This window comes from Triturus cristatus, chromosome 3_1 (assembly GCF_964204655.1).
Source record: "Triturus cristatus chromosome 3_1, aTriCri1.1, whole genome shotgun sequence".
NCBI lineage: Eukaryota > Metazoa > Chordata > Amphibia > Caudata > Salamandridae > Triturus > Triturus cristatus.
Window position 1 is genome coordinate 492,125,453 of NC_140583.1, and position 21,255 is coordinate 492,146,707.

The following is a 21,255-nucleotide window of genomic DNA, read 5'->3' on the forward strand; positions in this document are numbered from 1 at the left end:
CAGACGACGGCGGGGGGAAATTAATTATTTATATAGTTTTCCCTCATGGTCGTCTGTCATATTCCCCTGTATGGGCTGTTCCTGCACTTGAGCCCACTTCAGTGGTCTTGTAGTAATTCAGGTGCAGTACTACTGTATCTGGTATTACCAATAGTGCAGGAATCAATAATTCTGGCATACAAATTACCATGGTATTATTAGTTATTTCTTATAGTTATCCAAAGGAATTTGGCATAACAAATGGAAACCATTGTTTCTACATCGATTTCTCAATGATTTTCCAGAATTCCACGCCTTTCTGTAGTTTCACCAGGTGAATTATTCTGGAAATCACCCCAGATAATGCTGCATGCAGTATTATCGCATCCCTCAGGACATTGATTTGGACAGTGACTCTTGGACCTCCCAGTAATTCTAGTCGTCTTGTAATGTGGACGTTAGTGTCTGAAGAGATTGGGAAATATGCAAATCAACAAGGGCAATTGCTATTTAGTTGAGTGATAAAGAACACATTGATCAAACAATAGTATGATTTAAATAATATATTAATTTAAAAACACTACACGTGAAAGTGAAAATTAGATCAAGACAGTGTTTTTTTTATTATTTCGTGTTACTGTATGAACATAAATGTCAACAGAGGCCCAGTAAAGTCAATACAGTTTAAAAATTGCTCACAAACTTCACAGAGTCCTTACAAGTCTTTTGACTTGAACTGGGATCAAGAAGTTAGTTAAACTATGAGTTGTTAAGGTGGCTTGCAGTCAGAGGTCTGGTCCAATGAAAAATGTTGCAGTCTCACTGTAAGAAAATAATGGAGATAAAAAAATCACCTATTCAGGGGCTGTTCTGAGGGTTGATTGACGATGTGGGTTCAACAGCTGAGGTCAGCTTGATGACAGAAACTTGAGGTGAGGCAGATCCTCCAGGGAGGGGGGAGCCAGGTATCGCCAGCCATATCCACACACTGACTTCTCCCATTTAGTTTTTTACTTGCCAGCGGCCTCACTTAGAGTGTAAAGAGAATGAAAACCCTACAATTTGTGATAGAAACTCTAAACACATATTAGAATTACCCAGCTGAATTACCTCTACAATACTTTTCCTATGGGAGAGGATATTCAGTTGCTGGACTCTACTCCATATTTAGAGTTTCATCCAGAGACCACCTGAATAGCTGCAGGTCTCTGCAAACTCAAAATGCAGCAATAAGCTACTTGAGCTCAGTTCTTTTCAGTGGGCAGTCAACAAACAATGTGTGTCAACATATCTGTGATGTTGGTTGAGCTAGTCAGGTGCTCACAGTTGTCAGTGATTGAAGAGTTGAGAGGTCTCCTGGTAGAAGATCCAAAAGAGTGTGCCTTTGCTCGATCATTGTTACTGTTTCTACCAGTAACTCAGCTGGACCTCAGAAACTCGCAGGATGCCTTTTGCTAACTTGTTTCAGTAATGGTTGCATTTTCAGACTTTAAGCCCCAGAAAGTTCCCACACACAGTAACAAAGATAACTGATTTCTTGGCTTTGCACATCTCTTTTGCTGAGCATTCCCAGTGTCCCCTGTAATAGTCCAGCAGCTTCTTTCTGTTCCATTTGCTCTGAGAGACTGTAACACTCATGAAGCAGGGTCTGTCACTGTACTCCAAGAGACAAGAGCACAAACAGTAACCCAAGATCAGATTTTGCCCAAACACATTACCCCTATCAATCTGCACAATTGCAGGATGTTCTCTTCCTCTGACTTTGTACAAGCAGGTTCTTCTCAGCTGGAAGACAGGCTATCACCAGCTGGTACTCTTTTTGTAATTATTAACAAAAACTGATTACATGACTAGTGCCCACTTCTAGCCTCTGAATTGGCCAATGTTTACTAGTTCAAGACTGTGTCCATTCTCACACTTTAAAAGCAGAGTCATTACAAGATTTTCAAAGAGATTGGTGACTGCTCCAATTTATCAAGTGTGGTGTTCAGCTTTGCAAAATGGCGCATATTAGGTTTTCTGAGGTGGACACCTCACTCATCAGCTATGACCCTGTCGGTGTTAGAAATTATTTTTGTCATTTTTAAAAATAGGGCAAGAACCATGCACCATTAATTGCAGGCAAAACGATATCAGGCCCTGTCTTCGACCATTCATTTCTATCTCCATTGCCAATATATCTTGGGCAGTGGAGATACAAATGAATGTTCAACGGAAGGGCTAGCTGCTAGTGGTTACACAGATTCTCTCATGTCATTGAATGTGCGAGCCAACATCAGCATCAAAAGATTTGTCCCATCGTGTGTCAGTAAAAGGGTCACAAGAAGCATTTTCTAATACAGAGCACTACTTGCCACTTTGTGCTGAACTTTGAAGTATGACCTAAAAAATGTGACAGATGATCTGCTACACTGGGGGTGAACCTATCTGAGTGCTGTCCTATAAAGTCTGTGTGTCTAGTCTTTTGACAGCTTTGACTTAGACGTGGGCTTCAAAGTCATTACACTTCCAGCCGTCTTTGATAGGATTTCATTGCTAGCCTAATCAGGTCTTGTACTATAACACCAGGATATCTTGTCTTATTTATCTTGATCAATGTGGAGAGCAGCCTTGGGTTAAGAGGAAGCCCAAAACACATGCAGGTTTCAAAATCCAGGCATGATAGTGTGATACTCATCCGAGGATCTGCTTTGTTAATTATAAAAATGATGTTAAGATTTCGTCAAATAAACAGTTCGATATTTCAGAGCTTCACCATTTGAAAGACAAAGGCCATCAAGGACTCAAGCTAAATAGTGAACAATGGAATTTATGGAGAGTAAATAGAGTTAATGTTTAAGGGAGTCAGTGACTGAGTGAATGAGCGGGGAAGAACCTGAAGGTCTTCGTGAAGAACGAAACGAGGGATGCAGTCAACCAGTTGTTGTATAGAGGGCAGAATGTGCTCAGTGAGAGCACCTGTGGACAAAGATGGTCCTGGATAGGTGAGGCTTTGAGGGAATGTATGATAGAGAGAGAGAGAAAACATAAATAGGAAGTGAGTGAGCAAGAAAGTGTATGTGTGTGAGTGATGCAGTGAGTGGGAGATATGCTTTTCCGAATTAGTCAAGGGAATTAAAGAGGAAGTGAACATTTGAGCAATTGTGGAGTGCATTAAAAATGTTTGAGCACTAGTGTGAAATTAAAGATTAAATTAATCTGCAAGAGAACATTAGAAGCATATGTGAATGAGGGATCAAATGAATGAGGTATTTGTGTAGTGATTGGATATGTGATGATTGACTAAGTGGGAAAACTGTTTGAGTTACACAAAAAAAAGTTATGTGAGTGTCTAAGAAAGGGATAAAAACTAACCAACTGAATGACAAATGTGTAAGGAGTGAAGCCTTTGACTGTTAACGGTATTGAAGGAATAATCTTTGTATGGATTAATGGACTCATTGTTGAGTGACATTGCTGCAGATTTACCTGGCTGAACATATCTCATTTAAGGCATCAACCTCAAACGACCCTTCTAGCAATTCAGATGTAACCTTAAAGTGACTTTCCATTTTGTAGCCTGATGGGTGACAATTCCAATTGAAAGCTGACTGTTTAGGGAAATGTCTTTGTGCAACTGATAGCATGGATAAGCCAGACACAAGGAGCTCTGCCTGTGCGTGGGATAAAAGAGGTCTTGAAAGATGATACCTCTCATTACATACACCAATGGATTCGATAAACCAATCATTAACAAGATGATTAATTATATATTTCAATGGATGAACCTCAAGGAAGCCCCTGTGAAGAGGACATGGCAATCATATAAGACATGGAAAGCAAAAGTGCACACATGCCAAAATACAAACATTTCCTAAATGTCCTCCCTTCAAGCAGCCAGGAGGATTGTGTATGCATATTGTATGTTTATAGCGTAAACATGGCCAAACAGCAATCATAAAGTCAGCAAGAAATAAGAGAGAAAACTAGGTTGTGGACACAATGCATTCTGATGTAGTGTTCCTCAAAGAGGTGAGTCTTCAACTCTTTCCTAAAGTGGAGTAGCATACAGGAGGTCCTGATGGATACACAGATGTGCATAAATGGAAAAGGCTTGCTAGCTTGTTTTTTCTTTTTTACACTTCTCAGTGTGTGGTCTGATGGTGTCCTGGCCACAGCTGTGCAGAGAACCACCAGCAATGGTAAGCCTATCTACAAGGGAAGAAGGGGTGCTGGTTGTGATGGTGCTGTAAATTATGCAGCTTGTTTGAAGATGGTGCAGGCCTCAAGGGAAGCCAACGGAGTTCCATTACTATGTGGGTGATGTGATCATATTTATTTTGGTCCTACAGGAGATGTGTTACGGCCTCCCTTAAGGGATGCCATTGTGGATGCCTTTTAAGGGTACCATTGGTGGAGTCTGGGAGGCCATGAAGCAGAGCATTTCCAACCTCCAGATACAAGAGTGCAAGGGCTATGAACAGTAGTTCTGAAGTCAATTTCTAGAATAAGCAATTGTAATTTTTAGAAGAGAAAGCTGGTAGCAGGCTGTGTTTTTTTTATTAGCAGTGTGTTACTTGAGGATGAGGTTGATGCCCAGGGAGAAACCACGTGACTTGGTACTTGGTGAAAGTTGGGGTTCAAAGCAATCAAGGTTCGTCTCATTAAGCCAGGTTTGTACTGTTTCAAACAGAAGATGCTCATTGCCTGTCTTGCAAGATTCAGAATAATAGTTCTGCCAGTGAATGCATTTGGGCAGGCAAGGCAAGCATTAAAGTGTTAAAAGTATATTTTCCATGCATATATTGACACAAATTGACATGTGTCAGTCTAGGACTGTCTTATGCAGGTATCATGATGTATTTTATTGTTTTGGTATCTACATAGCACATTCCATTCCATTTGTGAGGCCTAAGGCGCATTGTTTATTGTGGAGTAAGTAGCTACTCTGTATGCATAGTTTATATAGCACTTTGTGGCCTTGACCAGTTAATGTGAGTGCTCCGAATTTTACCGCCTTTCTAGGGTACCCTTCTGGTTTATGATTGAAAGGCTGCTGATTGTAGACTTGTGCAAGTGTGAAACACATTGGTTGCAGTGAATAAGTAATGGCTCCATTTTCTAATGAGTGTGAACTGTTCCTCTGTTTTGGGTCTTCATTTGCTAACTTTGGGAATGTTCAAAGTCAACCAATTCCTCTATATGAGAGCTCAGAGAACATTCATAATACGCACCCACTCACTCCTACATTACTTGTCACCATCAATAGCCCATGCTTAATTCTCCAAGAGATGAACTAATGCATTAAATGAAGGCCCTGTGGCTGCAATGAGCAAGGGCTGCAGTATGTGATGAAGAATCTGTCTGGTTGTTGAGAAGACATTGTGACACACATGAACTGTGATCATTAATGTTGGAGTTGCTTTCAATTATACATCAAGAGGCAATGTTCCAAATATGCCCAAATGGTGAAAGTGTTAAAAAATAAAATAATTGGATGGACACAACTTTTTTCAAATGATGGCAGAAAACATATTCATTTTGTAAATATTTATATAAATAATAACTGTTTATATAAAGATGTATATATAAAAATGCAAAAGAAAGACAACTGTGTGTGATGTACAAATAAATGATTGTACACATCTTTATCTATATCATATTTTGATCTTTCACTACCAGACGATCGGGAATTTAGTGTCAGCTACATTTGAATGACTGATGCATTTTGATAGTATTTGGCTAGAATGACCTCCAGTTAATAATTCCAAATAGCATATCACATCTAACATCTATTTCACTGTTTTATTCAGAAGAGTGGTAATATCAATCAAAGCAGTAAATTGATACCATTAAGTTAAACTTTGTTACACAAGGAGTCAAAGGATTTGGTTTATCGAACAATGACGCTCAGGTTTGTACCGTGAAAGTGGTACTGACATTCAAGGTAGGAACTTGTTAGATACCATTAAGTTAAACTTTGGCACATAAAGTGTCAAAGGATTTGGTTCATCGAACAATGACTCTTAGGTTGGTACTGAGAGATCGATAATGGCAATTGAGGCAATAGCAGGTTAAGCACCATTAAGTTAAATTTAGTTACATAAAGTCTCTAAGGATTTGGTATACCAAACAATGATTCTCAGGTTGTTACAGGGAGAGGTAGCCACTAAAATCGGACTATGCGCAGGGAAAGGCTATAGTTATTGGGTACTTTGGCAAGTGGATAAAGTTTTAAATTAGAGAATAGTGGAATAGTGGAAAAGAAAGTGCATTAAAAAGGTGAATGGAGAAGAATCTAACATCACTGCAATATGATATAACTAATAAGTTGAGCAACTGCTAGAATAAGCCTATATTTTATTTTTTGTTTTTATCTTTTGCAATGATTTATTTAGTCATTTCACCATTTATATGGTACTCCTGAAAGGCTGTTTTTAGTCATTGAAACATATTTAACATAACCAGTAATGCATCACTGATAGTGAGAGGATATGACAATTTTGGATCATTTTAATGCAAACAGACTGTAGATTCCAGATATCTCTTGCTTACTTCGTCTAGGAATCAACTAAAAACATGAGCCTTGAACTGCTTAGAGATAATGAAGAGCATGGTCACAGTTCCTAACATTGGGAGTAAAAAATTCCAAGCTGGATTGGCCACACCAATATATGGTGATTCATAAAAATTGCTCCCTTTTGGATTGTTAATGATCGTGAATAGATGGGGTAGTTATGCAATTGCTACACACACTGCAAGTAACAAGGAAACCAGTCTATAATCTCTAAATACAGTTAATATAATTACTTGACTTTCACTCTGGAGAAAAGTTGATGTGATGTAGTCTACAACAAACATATCAGGTAGCCTCTTAGACACATCTTACAAAATAACTAACAACCGGATTAAGGTTTGTAAGTTATTTTATTTGGATGAAGGTCTTGAAACTAGCCTTCATGATGAACAGATTTTTTTCCTCGACTCTGTGCACACATATCAAATGCCAGCATAGATCTGTTATATAGTAGCTCAGTTATCTTTATAATATGACATTTATTAACTATATGATCAGACTGTCCTTCTCATGACTCTTATTGAAAATGTGTATGTCGTTCAGCATAAGCTACAACAGCAACTCCACTAGGAGGAATCAGTCTGAGGAAATTGATAGTCTAACTGCAATATAATTGTCTTGTTAAATGTCAAGGAAATCCACTAACACCTCACTCACGGCTTCATTCACAAACATACACTTACACTTTTGTGTAAAGCTCTTCTGGATGTAGTAACTTTGCTACTTTTTGGCGTTCACAAACTACTAGTACTAGTACAGACAAAACCCAAATTTAACTCTACTGCACATACATTTCTAATATAGGTCACACAGTGAGATTTCACACAAAGAATAAGAGTAGGTGCCTTTTGAGGTCATGAGAACAGGAGAACAGCCTTCACTAGTTACAAAAATGGAAACAGTTTTCGGGGGAGGAAGCTTTACACTTATTTCTAGCCTCAAGAACCAAAATGCATTGGCAGAGATGGGCACTAACTACCTGTGGGCATTGTTAGTCTGAGCAAGACAACCTGTCTGAAGCAAGTTAATGTTATACAAATATGAGCAAATGGATTTACATTTTTTAAAATAATTAATATAGGCTTTACTTCCCACTTTGGATCAGTTTGAGAGATTTAAACGTTTTTATAAGTAGAATTTAAACTTATGATTCAGTTTGTTTAAGGTGATATCTCCTGAAATAAAATAACTTAACTGGTTGGGAAAAACACAAAACAGCTCGGTGATCAACATGAGATGGGCTGACAAATCGTAAGAAAGTTAAATCAAGAGCATTTTCAGATTTGGAACAATTTGAACACTGTAACTACAATTAGCTTAAGAACTAGATATAAAAGAATGGGGTTAAATGAGACCTGATTATTTTTGGTACAAAAACAAACAGAGACTAATCACGCATACATGAGATTGAAAATCAATCTGTAAAAAAAAATGGTGACAGTGGAGATGGAAATAATATGTTCATAAAATATTATAAACACTGTTGAGTAAAATTTGTGTTATCAGATTAGGTATTTGTTGCAACAATGTATGCATTCCATTGTGTACACTCAAGAATAAGTCAACACCTGTTCACAATTAATGAACTAATTTCTTCCACTGGCATTACCTCTAACGGTAAATTCGAGGTTTTTGGCAAATATATAGAGATGCTAACTCACCTTCAGAAATATTTTGTGAATTATATTTTTAAGGCATGGGACTTTTTCAACATATTTGGATGAGTTTTTGATAATTAAATTATGGGTCTGAAGAAACAGGTCACCTCCATGATTTTCACTTCCAAGTTGTGGTGTTAAGACATTTACAAGAGAACTGGTGATCACAGTGGAATTTCTTTAGCTAAAATATGAGGGTCTCACTGGAGCTGTGTCCATCTTTATTTTTTTTAAAGTGTTTGGTTCTTTGTTTTATCTGTCGTATAAAGTGTTCTAGTAGATGAGTTTGTCTCATTTGATATTAAAGTAAATATTCTTGTATTACTGCTTGATAATAACATTCAGCTAAGGAAGGGCTAATTAAAAGATTAACTTTCAAATATTGCAGAAGTGATTGAGACTTTCACACTGACTGCTTTTATTTTTATTTTTTTATTTTTTTATTTTGCAAAGGATTCAAGCTCAATATATACAGAAAAAAATAACCTGTTACATACTCTTTCCTTTACATTTCATTTTTCTTTTCTAGGGGGATAGTAATCGTACAAGAAAACAACATCAAACAAAAGAAGAGAAAATTAACTAATTAATAGGCAGTGGAAAACAGAGCATAAACATAATTTGCACGTTAATCCTGAATCATACCATGCCAAATAGCATTACATTTCCGTAGTGCCTTAAGACCTCTGACCCTAGCCAAAGCTTTTTCACGAAAGTTTCCGTAAAAATACCCCACCACTCCATTACATTACATGGCTTCGGAGAGATCCATGCCCGGGCTATAGCTAATCTAGCAGTAACTACGGCTATGGCTATTAGAGCTCTCTTTGCTCTATCAGCAATGTCTCTATAGCCCAGCATTATCTCAATTGTAGTAAAAAACCACCTCCAGTCCAAGTAGATTTTTTAATACATTCAAGACCTCTTGCCAGAAAGACGCTAGCATAGGGCACTCAACAAACATATGAACAATATTAGCTCCATATTCCCCACATTTAGGACAACTCGTCCTATTTCTTAAATGCTGAATAGTTGTTTGTCCCCATTTAACTACCTTATCCGGTGTATAATACAGCACAGTTATAGTTTTAAATTGTTGAAGCCTTAAATTGATAGACCATACTTCCTCTTTTGCTGTAATAAGTGCTGTCTCTAGGATTGTGCCAGATATTTCCTCTGCAAGTATTGCGGTCCATTTTACGGCTAAGAGGTCCAAAGGATCCAATCTTTCCTGACTGAGTATTTGATACGCGGCACTGATTAATTTTCGCCTGACAGGGTTCATATAAAAAGGTCAGTAATTGGTGGGGTTCTACCTCCCTAAATCCTTATGATCTCAAAAAATAAAACCTAAATTGGAGGTACTTAAAGTAATGGCGTGGTATAGAAAAGAAATCTTTCACATCTTGAAAAGTACAAAAACCCTCCAAATCATACAAATCTTCCAATTATCTATCCCAAGGCTGGCCCAATGTTTTGCTATGCTATCCCGAAATATATCTGGAAGAAGTGGATTATCCCAAAGCGGGAACTTAGTAAAATAGGTCGGCACAGAATACGTGGTAGATATGTCTCGCCAAACCATAGCTATGCCTTTCAGAGTCTTAAATCGTACCCTCTTAAAGTAATTGGGGTCCTGTATTCGATAAAGAAATCTACTAGATTTAACAAAAGCCTATGGCTAAAATCTTGGTCCTTATTGAAAAAGAGACTACGGAGTCTGCTCGTAAATGAAGCCCAATAGTATAATTTAAAGTCAGGGAGTGCTTAATTGCCTTGGTTGAATGGATATTTTAAAAACGTAATAGCCTGGTGTGCCTGCCTATACCCCCAAATAAAACTACTTACTATGCCATCTAATTTCTTAAAAAACAGATTCGGAATTTTCCGAGGAATAGACCTAAATAAATAAAGAAACCTAGGAAGGATTGTCATTTTGACAATATTTTACATCGTCCAACGATACTAATAGGAAGCTTGTGCCAATTCTTAAGCTTCCTAGCCGTATCACTCCATAACGCTTCATAGTTTAATTTAATAATGCTTTGGATCTGAGGAGTAACATGAACACCAAGATGTGTAGTTTCTGGGCAGTGTCCCATTATGGGGATTTCTGGTGTATAATTCAACAAAATCTGAGTCTTGTCAATATTCAACTTGTACCCAGAGAAGGTACCAAAGCTATTAGCCTCTTGATTGATTAATTCTACGGATTGGGCTGGATCTATCGAAAAAATTGCGATATCATCCGCATAGGCATTATGTTTTAACTCATTAGGTCCGCAGGATAGTGGCCAAATACCCGTATTCGGATAAAAGGTTCAAGATACAGAGCAAACAACAGGGAGGATAAAGGGCACCCCTGTCGTGTACCCCTATTTATACAAAAAGCCCTAGACTGTAAACCCTCATAGCTTAAGTTTAGCCTGGGGTGAGTGATAAAGCGCACTTCCTATGTCAAAAAGCGATCAGAAATTCCCATTGCTGAAAGGGTAGGTCATAAATAGGCTCAAGCCACCCAATCGAACGCTTTTTCTGCGTACAAAAGTATCATTCCTAATTTAACATTAATTTGCTCAGCTAAATCAAATGCCATAATGGCTGTGTTAATATAAGTAGTATCTCTTCCATTAATAAAACCATGCTGATGCTCCGAAACCAATTTTTCCATAAATGGAGAGAGACGACTAGCCAGAATCTTTGCGAACCATTTGGCATCAGTATTAATAAGTGAAATCAGACGGTACGATCCACAGGATACAGATGGCTTATTTTTCTTTAAGAAAAAAAACATATTTATATTATCCCAGAAAGGAGGAACCATACCTGTTTCTCCTATTTCCTTAATAACTCTTACAAACAATGGGGTTAGAATGTTTTTGAAAACTTTATAAAATTCAATTGGGATCTGGTCTTCCCCTGTAGCCTTGCCCATAGGGAGAGATGCCAAGGCAGACCATATATCCTTTACCGATATCTCTCGTTCTAATTGGGTGGCCTCCTGGGCTGTTAACGATGATATTTGAGCTTTATCAATCGAGAAACCTCCCCTATGTCAACCAAATTTGAGGGAGCATATAGAAGTTCATAAAAAAGAGCAAATTGCTCCAAGATCACCCTAGCTCCTGTGTAAATCCTATTGTCCACCCCTTTGATCTCAGCAATCCTGCTTTTAGATTTTTTAATCAGCGATTTTGTAAGCTAGTACTCTCCCGACTTGCTAACTGTATTCATACTGTTCAGAGAGAAATTTATTAAAGATAACTGCCGCCCTTGCCTTAATAATCCCTAATGCCTTCTCCTTTGCTTCTACTAATTTAAAATAAATTGAAAATTGATCCTCATCCTGTTTTATAACGGATTGAGCATGAGAAAGCTCCAAGCCAGTTAAAGTACACAGGGCCACCTTAACGACAGCCTCCATAGCTTTATTCTTGGATAATATAAATTGCTGAGTAATACCTGTGATAAAGGCCTTCATAGAGTCCCAGATCATATATGAAGAGGCCGTGCCAAGATTAAAACCCAGAAATTCTCCCAAGAATTTCCCCACATGTAGGATATACTCATCATCAGATAGTAAATAACGTGGAAAAGAAAAAGGTCGACCTATCTTAGCAACCATTGTCGGTTGGGTTGTTAATAAAATTAGATTATGATCTGAGGTGATCTTAGGACAAATCTCCATCTTTGCTGTATTCAAAACTGCATTGCTAACCCATGCCATATCCAACCTCGAGTATTGCCTATGTGGACAAGAATAAAATGTAAAGCCCAGGAAGTCTGGATATAAAACTCACCAAGTATCTTGTATATTGTGCAGCCTTGCAAGTTCCAATATTGAATTCCACACTTTCAACATCCTTGTAGCAGAACTTCGAGAAGTTGTATCTAACATTTGATTCATAATACAATTGAAATCTCCCATAACTATTATTGTTCCCTGGAATTCAAGTAAATTAAGCATAAGCTTGTTAAAAACCGCAGGGTCGTCTATATTAGGCCCATAGATCACTGCTATATTTGGTACCATAAACCACTAATTGGGCAATAGCCCACCTTCCCCTCACATCGGCCATGACCCGATCGATTTTATACTGCAAAAATGTACTAGCTAGTATGGCCACCCCCCCTATTAAAAGCAAAATTATCCCAAAAAATATGCTTACTTTTAATTTATTCATTTGAAAAGAAGTGGTATAATTCTTGATCATTTTGATTCAAAGTATTCTTGATGAGAAAATATTCCAGGAAAAGACTTAAGGCCTGATTACGAATGCTGTGGTCCATCAGACCAACGAACCTGTGGTGGCGGTCCCTGGTTCAACAGACTGGTGGTCCGCTTGTCGTATTATGAATACAGTGGTGGGGCCGCTACAGGGCTGCTGCAACCGATGGGGATCATGGGTCCCACAGCAGTGGTGTGGCGGTCAGAGTCCGGAATATGCTTTGTGGGGCCACTGCGGCACGGCCAAGCATATTAGGAGTTTCCTGACCGCCTCACTTTTAATGGCAGTGAGCCTGCCATTAAAAGTGCGGCAGTGAGGAAACTTAGGGGGCCCAACAAGGGCCCCCTGTTGCCACAGGTCGATGGGATGCATATGGGGGGCACATGGTGTCCCTCCTGTCTACATTCAAATCTTTTCCTGCATGGAATGGATTTTACAGTCAATGCCGTGCAGGAACTGGCTTTGGCGTTCCCATTGCAGTGGCTTTTTAATAGGCACACTGTGGGAACGTCAAACGCCTATTAATAAGGCAATATGATGAGAAAGCCAAAGCCTGTTCCTGCATGGGATGGACTGTGTGCTCCATACCATGCAGGAAAGGAAGTGTATGCAGACAAGGGGGCCCCCTGCATGCATCCTCTGACCATGAGGGTACAGGGGTTCCTGTAGGGCCCTCTTAGTTTCATCACCGTCACAGGTTTCATGGCAGGCTCACCACCAGCATATTGTGGATCTCAGATCACTGCACCAATGCCAGGGATTGCAGATGGCAGTCCAACCACCGTAGTTGTAATTCGGCGGTCAGACCACTGGTGCGGTGGTCCCCGACCACCACCGCACCTCCACTGGCCCTAAGTCAAAATCTTCACTTTATAAAAAACTTTTTGCTGTGTTGGTGTGGTGATCCAGTTAATCCAGGTATTAGATGCTGCAAGAACATCAACAATACATATAAACTACTGCTATCTCATTACCAAGATTTGAATCAAATGCAAAAACTGAACAATAAAAAGACCTCGGACACTAAAGCACACTGCAAGGTGCTCCTCACTTACTTGCAAAGACTCATTAACAAAAAATGCATGATCATTCACTTTACAGTTACATACAACACACACATTACAGAGAGAGACATAGACACTTCCAATTCAGAAAAATATTCAAGGTGTCCCCTTTTCAAGATAAAAACTTACATAGCAGACTTTGGGATTCAGGGATGTTGAAAGAAAATATTGCTTTCCTTGCCATTTATAGTGATAGAGAGGTACAAACGAATACTTTTCGGTGACTCTTTAGGCTTGCACTTGGAGGACACAGCATATATGCAAAATCATTAACTTTATATTTAATTAGCAAAACATAGCATCTCATGAATGATTGTAGTACATTTATTAAAACCTGAAAATAACTTTCATTTTCCTGAATTCATGTACATCACCTATTTTACAATAACAACATGCCATTTTATCAGTATTAACATTGGGAGATGGTACAGTTTAGACTGCTACCTTGAAATGTAAGCAATACCAGATGTGGTTACACTTTTAGAAGGAAATGTAAAAATCCAAGACACAAAACACACTTTCACCAAACCTTACAAGATGTACTTGTTGTACTCAGGCACCAATCAGGTAATGGTACGATGGGCGCACACATTGGAAAAATATCATATGGAATAGCAGCAGGAAGGAAAATGCTACTTACCAGTATGCATCTGTTCTTGGCATGTAGAGCTGTAGATCCACACACGTATGCATAGATGGCCATCTGGTGTTGGGCCCGGATGTTTGCACTTTGTTGTTGTACTGGAAAGTCTTTGGAAGTCGCGGGATAGGTAGCTCCTCCTTTGGACAATAGTGCGCATGGGCACCGACTCCATCGTCAGATTGTTTTTTCGCCAAGAAGGGAAATTATGGAGTTTTGTAAGAAACAGAAAAGATGTCCATGTATGTTGTATCTAAATAATACAATACTAGAAGAGATTAATGTAGCCGGGGAGGTGGGTGGGCGTGTGTGGATCTACAGCCCTACATGCCAAGAACAGATGCATACTGGTAAGTAGCATTTTCAGTTCGAGGCATATGAGCTGTAGATCACACACTTATGCATAGATTGCATAGCAGTACTCCTCCTTAGCGGCGACCACCAGTGTCTGTTGCAGTAGTTTGAAATAGTGTTTTAAGTACAGCTTGGCCCACACTAGCTTGTTGTTTTGCCTGCAGATCTACACAATAGTGTTTTGTCAATGTGTGTGGTGTAGACCATGTAGCTGCTTTGCAGATTTCATCTAGGGGAACGTTCCCCAAAAATGCCATGAAAGCCCCTATTTTTCGGGTAGAGTGGGCTTAAGGGGGAATAGATAGTGTTTGTTTTGTTTTGTGGTAGCAAATTTGTATACATTTGACAATCCACTTTGCGATCCCCGATTTTGATATGGGATTGCCTTTTTATGGTGGTGAGAAGGATACAAAAAGTTGTTTTGTTTTACGAAAAGGTTTTGTCCTGTCAATATAGTAAAGGAGTGCTCTTTTTACGTCTAGAGTATGAAGAGCTCTTTCTGCGACTGTTTGTGGTTGCGAGAAGAATACTGGCAACTCAACAGACTGATTGAGATGAAAAGGAGAAATAACTTTAGGAAGTAATTTGGGATTTGTCCTGAGAACCACTTTGTTATGATGGAGTTGTAAAAATGGTTCTTGAATAGCTAGTGCTTGTAGCTCGCGGACTCTTCTAAGAGAAGTAATGGCCACAAGGAAAGCGACTTTCCATTGAAGAAATTGTTGCTCGCATTTATGCAGAGGTTCGAATGGAGGGCCCATTAGTCTTGTGAGGACAATGTTTAAATTCCACACTGGTGAGGGTGGTACCCTAGGAGGAATGATTCTTTAAGGCCTTCCATAAATGCTTTAATGGCAGGTACCCTGAATAATGACAAGTGTTGTCTATTTTGTAAGTAAGCTGCTATGGCAGTGAGGTGTAACCTAATAGATGTGTATGCTAGATTACACCTTTGAAGATGTAGTAGGTAACATATGATGTGTTGAATAGACACATCTAAAGGATTGGTGCTGTTGTTATTACAGTATATTACAAATCTTTTCCACTTGGCTGCATAGCAGGCTCTAGTGGTGGGGCATCTAGCCTCTTTGATAACATTCATGCAGTCAGGGGGTAGGTTAAGGTAACCAAATTCTAAGACTTCAGGAGCCAGATCGCTAGGTTGAGCTGTGCTGGGTCCGGGTGTCTGGTCTCTCCACGGTTCTGTGTTAAGAGGCGTGGGGAGGGGTGTAGTTTGTGGTGTGGGATAGTTCCAGCAGTGTTGTGTACCATGGTTGTCTGGCCCATGTTGGAGCAACTAGGATGAGTGTCAGTGAGTGTTGCTGCAGTTTGCGCACCACCAATGGAATGAGTGGGAGAGGTGGAAAAGCATAGGCAAATTTGCCTGACCAATTGCCTTTGGACAATGGGTGTGGATATCTGGCGGCGAAGCTTGGGCATTTTGTGTTGTAATGTGTGGCGAATAGATCTATCTCTGGCTGCCCCCACATTTGGAAATACGGTTGAAGAACTTGTGGATGAAGTTCCCACTCGTGAATCTGTTGTGTCTGACGACTTAACAGATCCGCTATGTTTTTTTGGACTCCTGGAACGAGTTGGGCTAGGAGATTTTGTTTAGAGGAATAGCTCACCTCCATATGCTCTGCGCTAATTGAGAGAGCTGTAGGGAGTGTGTTCCGCCTTGTTTTTGTATATAGTACATTGCTGTCATATTGTCAGTGCAGACTAGGACACCTTTGCCTGATATTTGTTTCTGGAAAGATTTTAATGCCAGAAATACTGCTAGTAACTCCAGGTTATTGCTGTGGAGTAATGGTGTCCATTTGCCTTGCATGGTATGATGTAAGAGATGAGCTCCCCAGCCGGTGAGCGATGCGTCTGCTGTTAGTACAATCTGTGGAACTGGCTCTATGAACGGTCGCCCTTTGGAAAGGTTTTTTGTGTTCCACCACTGCAGAGAGCGATGCGTGCGGCCGTCTATCAACACCAGATTTGTCAGCTGACCTTGAACCTGGTTCCACTGAGGTGCTAAGCATTCTTGTAGGGGACGCATGTGGAGTCTGGCATGAGGTGCTATGAATATGCAAGAGGCCATCATCCCTATGAGCTGCATGAACACTCGAGCTGGAAGCAAGTGTTGTGGTTAAAATTTTGTAATGAGACTTTGTATGCTTGCTATCCTCGGTGGACTGGGATATGCAAGGCCTTTTGAGGTGTTTATTGTGGCACCGAGATACTGCTGGATGTGGGACGGTTATAGGTGAGACTTTGTGAGATTTATGGTGAATCCTAAGTCGTGAAGTAGTTGGATTGTGGCGTGTGTATGATTTACACACTGGCTGTATGACTTGGCTTTTATGAGCCAGTCGTCTAAGTATGGGAAGACGTGAATTTGTTGTCTTCTTAGGTGAGATGCAACTACTGCTAGACATTTTGTGAAGACTCTGGGTGCTGTGGTGACTCCGAATGGAAGAACCTTGAATTGGTAATGCTGGCCGTCCACTACAAATGTGAGATATTTCTTGTGAATGGGAATTTGGAAGTAGGCGTTCTTGAGATCTAGGGTGGCAAGGAAATCGCCTTGTGTGAGCAGAGGAAGAACCTGTGTGAACAGTGTGACCATGTGAAAATGGTCTGATTGTATGTAAAGGTTTAGGGATCTGAGGTCCAGGATGGGTCTGAGGGTTCCGTCCTTCTTTGGAATGAGGAAGTACAGGGAGTAAACTCCTGTGTTTTGCTGATGCAGGGGAACTGGATCTATTGCATGTTTTTGTAGAAGGGAAAGCACTTCTTGCTTTAGCAGCGATAAATGTTCTGTTGACATTGGGAGCTGTCTGGGTGGTATGTTTGGGGGAGTAGAGGTGAGTTCTAGACAGTAACCGGTTTGAATGATTTGTCTCACCCACCTGTCGGTAGTGATGTTGCTCCAGACAGGTAGGAATTGTAGCAGTCTTTCCCCGACCGGAGTGGAATGGTCCAGGGGGAGTGGAGGGAAGTCACTGGGTGGGGGTGGAGGCAGAGCGAGTATTGTTAGTTTAGCCTCTGCCTTTGTTATTTTTGCCTCTGTAGCCTCCTCTATGATAACCTCTGGTAAAGGTTGTTTGGGTAGGACTTTTGCAGGACATGGAGGGGTTCTCAGAGGAGTAACTCCTGGAGGTGCCCCTATAAGAGGAGCGACGTAACGAACGTCTGGGAGCTTGCGACTGCAAGGCTCCCATTGATTTAGCCGTGTCGGTGTCTTTTTTCATCTTTTCTAGAGATAAATCCACGGCAGGACCAAATAGATGCTCTTGATCAAATGGTTGGTTCAGTACGGTATTTTTAACTTCTGGTTTAAACCCTGAAATGCGTAGCCATGAATGTCTACGTAAAAGGACACCGGAGGCGGTGTCTGCCACATCTAGACCACAACGAATGGAGGTGTTTGTTATAAGTTTACCCTCTTGTATGAGGTCGTTGGCTTTTGCTTTGTATTTGTCTGGGAGGTGTTGTAATAGGGTTTCCAACTCATCGTAGTGTGCCCTATCGTATCTAGCCAGCAAAGCTTGTGTGTTGGCGATACATATGTTGGTTGCTTGTGATGCTGTTTGTTTACCAGAAGCGTCCTTGAGTTTTGACTCCTTGTCGGGAGGCGGAGCATCGCCCGATGTTTGTGAGTTAGCCCTCTTTCTGGCATTGGACACCACTAAGGAATCCAATGGTATTTGTCCCTTGATGTAAACAGGTTCTGCTGGGGCAGATTTGTATTTTTTCTCTATTCTGGATTTAATAACCTTAGCCCTAACAGGATCTTTGAACACCTCAGGTGCGTGTTTAATTACCCCTTTTAACACAGGGAGAACAGAAGTGGACATTTGAGATGTATCAAATGTGTCCATTAGAAAATCCTCCTCCACAGGGTCTGTATGTAGAGCTACCCCTTGGTATTGTGCAGCTCTGTGAATGAGCTGGGTGAAACCTATAGTGTCCTCTGGAGGGGAAGGTCTGGAGGGATAGATGTCGTCTTGTGGCACATCAGGGACATCTGGCGTGCCATAATTGTCCCATGGGTAGCCTGGGGTGTAAGACTGACTAGGATCCCCTAATGGTTCATCGTCTGCACCCTCCCCCCATCCCCAGAAGTGTCATCATCGTCCTGAGGTGGAGGAGATGGTGAGGGGAGTGGAGATAGAGTAGGGGAGTGGTTTGGAGGGGAGGTGGAAAGGGAAGTCTGAGAGGAGATGTTGCAATATCCCTCTTCTTTGGTGGAGGTGGAGCCGGTACAGGCATGTCCATTGTTCTCTTCTTGGAGCTGAGAGTTAGTTGACCTGTTTTTCGGTTTTTACGAAAGAGTTTTTTGCGTGGGAGTCGGGCAAAAAAACTCTTCTTGTGGAGGTTGGTCTTTTGGTGCCGATTTTTTTGGTTCCAATGGTTTGTGTGGCGCCGAATCTGGAGCTGACTTATGCTGTTTAGGCTTGGAAACGTGAGGTTTTTTGATTTCTGAAGGAGCCTATGGAACCGGTTGTTTTTTCGGTTCCGAGGGTTTTTTTGGTTCCATAGGTTGAAAACCTGTACTCTTCGGAAGTGGCTTTTTACTCGGTTCCGATGACTTTTTCGGAGTCGAGGAGTCGGTACTAGTAGGTTTCGGTTCCGAGTGCGTCGATGTGCAGCCAGTAGTCGGCACGGAGGGGGAAGACAGTTTCTTTTTGGGTGCAGGGGATTGGGTTTCAGCACCGACGGCAGGCTGACTCGATCCCGAGTGGCCTGAAGACTTATAGGCCCGAAGGTGAAGGTGTTACCGAAGCCTTTTTTGGGGGTGGAGGGAGTGGGTCGGGGTCTACGTCACTACTTACGACCCGCTGTCCCGGGGTTATGTCTTCAATGCCAGAGTCGTTGGCTTCGGAGGTGCTGACGAGGCCTTCTTCGACCCGCTCCTGCTCTGGTACATCGACGCCCTCCTGGAAGATGTCGGCGGGAATGGATGTCGACGATCGAGCCATGCTTCTTCGCGCTCGACAATCCTGGATAGTTTTCGTGGAGCGGAAAGAGGCACAAGCTGGTCAGTCTCTGGCCTCGTGCTATGGTGAAAGGCAGAGATTACACACCTCATGCAGATCTGTGTGTGGAAACTTGGATCCACATTGAGGACACTTTTTAAAAGGAGTCCTTTCCATGAGCCAAGTCGAATGGCGTAGGTAGGCCCGAAGGCCTTCTTCGACGCCCGGAATCGAAGACTTTGAGCTTGTAGAGATGCGCGTCGAGTAGGGAACACGATCGGAATAATACTGGAGAAAAGGGTGAAGGATTGGCGTCAATAGTTGGATCGGTAACGGCACCGAACTTAAGCGCAATAAACACATCCGAGCACGATGACGGAAAAAAAACAATCTTATGATGGAGTCGATGCCCATGCGCACTATTGTCCAAAGGAGGATCCACCTATCCCGTGACTTCCAAAGGCTTTCCAGGACAACAACAAAGTGCAAACATCCGGGCCCAACACCAGATGGCGATCTATGCATAAGTGTGTGATCTACAGCTCATATGCCTCGAACACACCCTTTACCCCATGCCTCAAACCATGCTGTGCCTTTACAACGTGGTTCGAACCACAAACATGTCTTCATAAGGCGTTCATTTACCCTGCAAGTCATTACAATGATTTGCCTTAAGTGAAGCGTTGCTGGATTGATGTTGGTCTTCAAGTGTAACACTTTCCCTGCTGTTGTACAGACTGGAGGTAGAATAGTAAATTATACTGTTCCAACTCATTGTAATGACTAGAACGCGGTGTAAAGACGCATTCGAGGTTTTGACCACGTTGCAAAGGCATGCAGAACAAATCCCTGCGTGGTTCCGACATACATGCCATAGCAGCTGCATACAGCTGTTCACAATGGTCTTGCATGCCGGCTTACTTTAAATTTGGGGGTGAGGGACAAACTCTATTCCTCACAAAGGAAGACAGTACCTAAATCCTATACTGATGGCAGTACAGTGAGCTTTTAAAGGGGTTCTCCCTCATACCTCTGCTTAGCCATTAAACTGTGCTGTAGCATTCAACATCCAGAATATGTACAGTTTGGGTACCCAGAAGTGATGGATTTTAGATCTTGTACCTAAATACTGGACAAAGCTGTGGTTGAGTGCTTCACTATAGAAAGTTAAATTAATGAAACTCTACGTTTACCACTCTATTAACCGTGTATTTCTGAGTATGCAGATTATAATGTAAACAACAGTGCAACAATTAGAACCAAGTATGTAGTTTGTATGCTGTGTTGTCTGAATAAATATTCTAAGCACGTTTACTTTGTAGTACGCTCGCTCACCTTCACTTCTGTACCCTTTACCCAAATGTTCAGGTCAATGCCCTCTCTAAAAACATACATGTTTTCAAAGCAATGCATTGCATCTAGACAAGATAGAATGCCTTTTCTAGCTCTGCAAGCCAAAAATGTGTCATGTCGAGGCATACATATAATGTGGTCGCAGCAGCTTCCTTTGGGGAAGCCAGAACTGCATTGAAGCAACCTTCTGTGTGTATACTGAATGGGGGACCAATACCATTTTTCTCACAGCCAAGTATTACTCATGAAGTAAGCTACAAAGTTTATATTTACACTTAAGGTCTTACCCTGATAGACTGCAAGATGGCTGCCTTCTGGGCAGATGATAATAAAGGGAGCACTGGAGATAGACAATGGCATACTTTGACCATGACAGAGGCTGAAAGAGAGCGCAGCGTCTCGGGACTCAAACCAAGTACGAGTGTCTGCATGCTGCAGATTGGTGC

General features: G+C 41.1%; 1 protein-coding gene across 1 annotated transcript in view; it reads right to left on the reverse strand.

The window, feature by feature from the left end:
* Positions 1-21,255, reverse strand: part of STRC (stereocilin) — a 378,265-nt gene that overhangs the window by 189,178 nt on the left and 167,832 nt on the right. The window contains exon 13 of the mRNA XM_085646154.1: positions 21,097-21,251. Within this exon, the coding sequence (XP_085502280.1) occupies positions 21,097-21,251 (155 nt within the window). The remainder of the gene's footprint in view (positions 1-21,096; positions 21,252-21,255) is intronic.